This window comes from Monopterus albus, unplaced genomic scaffold (genome assembly GCF_001952655.1).
Source record: "Monopterus albus unplaced genomic scaffold, M_albus_1.0 scaffold656.1, whole genome shotgun sequence".
NCBI classification, from domain to species: Eukaryota; Metazoa; Chordata; class Actinopteri; order Synbranchiformes; family Synbranchidae; genus Monopterus; species Monopterus albus.
This window is the reverse complement of record NW_018128536.1, coordinates 18,911-25,450: the sequence shown is the minus strand read 5'-3', so window position 1 is coordinate 25,450 and position 6,540 is coordinate 18,911. Positions and strand designations below refer to the sequence as shown.

The window sequence follows — 6,540 nt, the reverse complement described above, 5'->3', positions numbered from 1 at the left end:
TTCTGTAAGCCTCCTCTTTGGCACGACGAAGCTGCTTGAGTCTTGCTGTAAACCAGGGCTTGTTGTTGTTGTTGTATGTGCAGAAGGTCTTTTGGGCACACACACATCCTCACAGAAGCTGATATAAGATGTCAGTGTTAGTGAGTTCGTCCAGGTCTGTAGCTGTAGTCTCAAATACACTCCAGTCTGTGCAGTCAAAGCAGGCCTGTAGCTCTGACTTAGCCTCTTCAGTCCAGCTCTTCACTGTTTTGACTACAGGTTTCGCAGCTTTAAGTTTCTGCCTGTAGGTTGGAATAAGATGGACCATACAGTGATCTGAGAGTCCGAGGGCTGCGCGGGGGACAGAGTGATAGGCGTCTTTTATTGTTATGTAGCAGTGGTCCAGTGTGACTTTATCCCTGGTGGGACAGGTGACGTGCTGCCTGTATTTGGGCAGTTTGTGGGTGAGATTTGCTCTGTTCAAGTCCCCTAGAACAAAGAGTGGAGAGTCGGGATGTTCTAGCTCCAGGCTAGTTATCAGTTCTGCTAGGAGCCGTAGCACGCTAGCGTTAGCCTGTGGTGTTATGTACTTTCCCATTAGCATGAAACTGTTGAATTCATGAGGAGAGTAAAAGGGTTTGCAGTTGATAACAAGAGTCTCTAGGTCTACGGTACATGTACTCTGTAGCACTGTGACATCTGTGCACCAACCTTCATTTATGTAGATTTATGACAAATACACCAAAAACAAACATTTTCAGCTTCTTAAACACAGATGTTAAGGTGGAACTGTTGCACAGCAGTAGATTACAACTGTACAAGTGCACCTAATAAAGTGGCTTGTGAGTTTATATAAAAACAGATTTATGGTCAGCAGAATCCACAAGGACCCACCTGTGACAGGAGTCTGCAGTCTGGACTCTGGTGGAATCATGGATGTCACCAGTCTGTTGCTGCTCTTAGATGGGACTGTTAGAGAGACAGACGGGGAGGTCACATGTTCTAGTGCGCCGCTAAAATGAAAACATTCTGTGCACAATGGAGGTTGTTATTATTACTTAGATTTAGGAATCGGGGGGAAAGATTAACAGCTTAAAGTCTGGTCTATAATCAGCAGTCATGTTTAGGGCTTGAAGGTCAGATATACAATGAGCAGTCAGGGCAGTTCTGGGCCTCAAATGTGAAGGTGTGTGGTAAATCATCATTTACAACATAAGGCTTGGGGAAGTGGGAGCAGAGGTCTGGGTCAGGACTCACCATCTGGTCTGGGGTCAGACTGCTCTTCATCTCTGCTCTTACACTTCTCACTTCTTGATTGGACAGATCGTTTCTTCATCTTGGCTCCTCCTTCTGGAGCAGCTACAGAAAAAAGGTTTGGTGGTTTGATCATGTTCAACATACAAATCAGTGATGAAGCCACCTGACAAACTTTTAAAACCTCAAAGGACTCTAATTAGGACATGAACCCTCTTCAAAGTTCAACTATGTAACTATTAACCAAAAAGCACTCGGGTGTTTACCTGGGTCAGGGTGCAGCAGCCCCAGGTTGTCCCAGTCCCTCCCCAACATGTGGTAGAAGTCGGTAGTTTTGGCTGCAGCCTCCCAGTCTCCATCCTGCAGACTCTCTCCAATAGCGATCTCACAGACTGTCTTCAGTGTTGTCTTCACTGCCAGTGGGGGACGGGTCCACCGGTATCCTGACGCCTTTCTGGCAGCAGCCAGTGCCAAGTTGAGGTGGCCAGGAGTCAGGACGTCCTGGAGGGTCTGAACAGAAGAGTCCAGAGCTTTAGCAGCCAGGAGGAACCTGCCGAGCTCCCTCAGTTTCTGACTGACGTAGTCATATCTCCTCTGGCTGCCATCTTGGTTTCCCATCAACTGGTTTCCATATTTACAGATCAACCAATCAGATTTGACCTGGACAGAGCAAGTAAGAGTGGGATTAGTGCAGAGAGACAGATAGGTATATCTGTGGGTTGACAGGTGTACAGACCTGGTATGAGACATGGTCCAGGTTCATGCGGTGAAGGACTTCACTGCAGCTCTCAGATGCTCCACTGGAAATTGGGAGGAGGCGCGACGCTGCAGCCTGGACCCTGGTGCGCTTCCTAGGTCGGTCCACACCAGGGTCAGGGATCACATTCTGATCACCACTGGGGTCAGAGGGCATGGGCCGTTTGGTCCCAGTCTCAGAGGTACCAGTCTGGTCTGTTGTGATTGCGTTTCTTGAGGGATCAGAAGGTGTGTCCTCTGTGGACTTTGAGGTCCTCTCCTCTGCTTGATCACAGGCCATGGAATCAGAGGCTGCGTCCATCACGGGGTCAGAGATGGTGGAGGTGGAGTCGGAGGCCAGCTTCTTACGACAGCAAACCTGATGTTTCCAGAGATCAGCGCGAAGAAAGAAACCGAGGCAGAGCGGGCAGGGAAGGTAGTTCCTCGCATCAACGTCCTCTGTGGGTTGACGTCGCGGGACAATCTCACCCCTGCCCTGTCTGATCACCTGAGAGACAGACAGGTAGACAGCAAGAACAGTCAGTGAGACAGACAAGTATAAAGGTGGGGAGACATGAACAGGAAGACACGCGTGGAACCAGGGAAACAAACCTCAATGTTGTGCAGGTAGTTGCCCCTACAGCGCAGGTGCTCCAGCAGTAGGTGCCGCTGTTTGGAGCCCGTCGGCAAAGTGCTGGCGGCCATCACTTCTTGTTGATCGGCGTGTTTTCTTAGCAGGTGACGAGCAATCTTGACCTGGGGCCGTCGACAGAACACACAGTAATGTTTCTTATCCCAACGTCGTTTCCCACCACTCAGTGTCCTCTTCACTGTCACGCCCCCTTTCTCCTCCTGACCACGCCTCTTATCCTTTTGACCACGCCTCTTATCAACCAGGCCCCGCTTCTTGTTCACGGTGCCCCGCCTCTTCCCTCTCTGACTCCGCCTCCCGGTGGCACTGGCTCGGTTGCGGGGTTGGCGGGCAGCTGGCTTTGTTAGCTCTTCAATAGGAGAAGAGGTTTGGTCTGACATGTGGACCTCTGTGTTGTTTGCCATGGAAACGTCAGTGTAGTTCTGCACAGTAACAGTGGTCTCCATGGTAACAGAGCACCTGGTTATTAAACGTACACAGTTAAACATAAACAACATGGAGCAGGCAGGCGTGATTTCAGGAGAGCTGATTCTGATTAGAGCACTGGGTAGGATTTAAAACTAACGTTCTCAGACACGGCACTGGGGCAGCGTCAGGTGTAACCCCAGGTAAAACACACCTGATATATATAAAGTTTAAAAACACCTGGACACCAAACCTCTGCAGAACATCTGTACAAGTTCTACAAACACTACTGATCAGTTGGCAAACTGCAGTTAAAGCTAAATTTTGTATCTTTTTTCCCAAATATTGTTGTTGTAAAAATCTTGTTAACATGGAGAGGTGCTGTCAAAGCCTCCTGGGACCCAGACTCACTGAACTGGCAGCAGTGCAGAGATATCAGCTTTTAAAAGGCTTTGAGTCAGACTGACCTCTAACCAATCAGAGATTTTTGATTACTTCTGCTTAGTCAGTACGTTTTGTTTCATTCCCATTTATTGTAATTTCATAAAGACAAATATCTGAAGAGCTGGGTGGAGCAGAGCGGGCTGACTTGGAGTTTCTAGTACTAGTTAAATACTGTAGCTTTAATAAAACTGCACCAGATCACAATAAGACAACATTATATTCACAGAGAGTTGGTAATGACAGGCCTGCTCCAAACTCCCAACCGATACTTGGCAGTTTAAAGATACACTTTTAGGCACAACAGCCAGAAACGCAATGAAAACGTAATTTCATATGTGTGTTTGTATTTTTCAATTCGGCATGAACCAAACCCATGAACAGTTCTTACTGGGTCAAACATTCATATTCCCACAGTGTCCTGGTACCAAACACCGCGGTGGATTCAAGTGAGCAAGGCCGCTCCGTTTAATAAGCAGGTTTTACTATTACACTGCCTGGTTCCGAGTTAAACTTGATACCGAATTGACTGAACCCCACCCCCACAATGTCACAACACTGTGTTCAGATGTGTTGCAGATCTAACAGAGAGAGAACAAAGCTCTAAATGACCGTTTTCAGAATGAAGATTGGCGCCAACTCATGTCCGCAGCCCCTCAGGTATCGGACTAGACCCGGACCAGGACAGCAACCCCTGGGCCGTATGTTTGAGTTTCTGTGTGTGTTCAGAGAGAATGATATTGGTGATGTGGGTGTACACACACTGATAACAGGGGTTGAGATTGTTCATGGAGGTCACACAGCGGACAGAAGACCGTTAGAGCAGGGCGTGTCCGATAATGGAAGCGTATTTACCTTCAGACTAATTGCCAAGTGCTAGCCAGCGGAACAAAGGCTAACCATAGCATCGTATCTGTTAGCAACTCAGGAGCTACGTGTTACCGATCTTACATCCTGTGTTGTCACACATAATCCGAGCCGAACCGAGCAGCTGCTAATAGACTTACCGAAACAGAAAATGAGCTATATAACCTGAGAAACAGCCCGCAACTCTTCTTCTTTCGTCGACGTCTTCTTCTTCTATACCTTCCTTTTGGCGGTTGGCAAACAACTATTGGTGCATTACCGCCACCTTCTGAGGTGGAGTGTGGGTCACAATGGCTTAAAATCACTGTTCTGTTTTTTTTTTTTTTGTTGTTGTTGTTTTTTTAAATCTCATCTTATTTTGTTTTTTACCAGAGAAACCGGAGGAAAGGCCCGGTACTACCACCTGCAGCCCAGAGTGTAATCACCATCTCGAATGTGCCAGTAAATTAGAGGAAACACGAGCTCTGAAAGATCACATGTACCTCCTCCAAGGCAACACATCTGCTTATACAAATGAGTCTGTTGTGAAGAATGAGATCCAGCAGAGCATAAGATGTGTTCTAAATACTGATCGGGATCCTGATGATCATTTAGGATATAGTTGCACTGTGCATCTTAGCTGGACATGTTCTGTTATGGCAGAAAGTATGCGTTAAATATAATAGCAAGATGGCGCCCACTGAGGCAGATGTGTTTGTATGTTCCACTCTCAAATGCCGACTTTTTCTTTGTTTTTTGTGTGTTTTTTACTCTTTCTGCCATCACACTCCTAAACAGCTGAGTTATTACCAGGAAATGGTAGTATACTTGTATAGTGCCTTTCTACGCTTTTACCACACACTCAAAGTGCTTTCACATCATTCGGCCTTTCACCTATTCGCACTCCCAAGCACTCACACACCGATGACATCACTGGGAGCAACTGGGGGCTCAGTGTCTTGCTCAAGGACTGTAATGGCATTTTTAAGTATATCCATTTATATTGTTGATTTACATATTAAAGTATAGTCTGCTAACAATTGTGGTAAATAACTGCGGTAACCTTTCACACACTGGACAAGTGAACTTTGTTTTTGCTGAATCACTGAATGCCTAAGGTATTTTTGTTTGCTGGAAGAAGCAACTGTAACATCCACGGGCCTTGAAAGTATCTCATGTGAACCTGTTAGAAATTAACCCAATTCTTTTGTTGGAGGCACGAGAAGTGAGGACAGGAGAGGACTGTTTAAAATCAACAAAAAGTTTACTGAAAGTCTGATCAGAATCAGAATCTCAGAATCAGAATCTGCTTTATTGGCCAGGTGTGTTGGACACACGAGGAATTTGACTCTGGTACATCGGCTCTCAATGTGCAAACAGTAAACCAGCATAAGGCTGTGTAATATAACAAAGATAAGCAGTATTTACAAGGAACAGAAAGTGCAAACAATGCAGAATAAGCAGTATGTACAGACAGTAACAATGCAGACAACAAAGGAATGTTCTTTGTAATGAGATAAGTAGGGATAAAAATAGAGTAATTAAAACAGAGTACTAGAGACCTGTACGAGTCTGTATAATCTGTACAATGTATATATACACAGGTTTATTGCACTGAGGTTTATTGGTTAAGTGTTCATCAGAGTGACAGCCTGGGGGAAGAAACTGTCTCTGTGCCTGGTTGTCTTAGTGCACAGTGGCCTGTAACACCGTACAGAGGGGAGGAGTTCAAATAGATTGTATCCCGGGTGCGAGGGGTCTGCAGTGATCCTCTCCACCCTCCTTTTGACCCATGAGGTGTACAGGTCCTCCATGGAGGGCAGGCTCACACCAATGACCTTTTCTACAGTCCTGACTGTCTGCTGAAGCCTGTACTTGTCCTGTTTGGTTGCTGAGCCAAACCAGACAGTGATGGAGGTGCAGAGAACAGACTCAATGTTTCCTCTGTAGAACTGTATCAGCAGCTCCTGGGGCAGGTCAAACTTCCTGAGCTGGCACAGGAAGTACATCCTCTGGTGTGCCTTCTTGGTGATGGTCCAGATGTTGCACGTCCACTTCAGGTCCCGGGAGATAGTGGAGCCCAGGAACTTGTAGGACTTTACTGCTGATACAGTGCTGCCAAGTATGGTGAGTTGGGGTAAGGTGGGAGAGCTCTTCCTGTAGTCCACTGTCATCTCCACTGTTTTGAGCGTGTTCAGCTCCAGGTTGTTGCGGCTACACCACAGGAA

The 6,540-nt window shown here is 46.6% G+C and overlaps 1 protein-coding gene across 3 annotated transcripts in view; it reads right to left on the bottom strand.

Annotated features, from left to right (window-relative positions):
* Positions 1-4,594, bottom strand: part of LOC109953394 (uncharacterized) — an 8,768-nt gene extending 4,174 nt beyond the window's left edge. The window contains exons 1-6 of one of the 3 annotated variants that reach the window (XM_020588873.1): positions 4,474-4,594; positions 2,581-3,079; positions 1,970-2,476; positions 1,500-1,893; positions 1,237-1,338; positions 874-948 (exon numbers count right to left, since the gene is read on the bottom strand). In XM_020588873.1, the coding sequence (XP_020444529.1) occupies positions 874-948; positions 1,237-1,338; positions 1,500-1,893; positions 1,970-2,476; positions 2,581-3,066 (1,564 nt within the window). In that variant the 5' untranslated portion in view covers positions 3,067-3,079; positions 4,474-4,594. The other 2 variants (XM_020588874.1, XM_020588875.1) reach the window with 2 other exon arrangements.
* Positions 4,595-6,540: the final 1,946 nt, after the last annotated feature.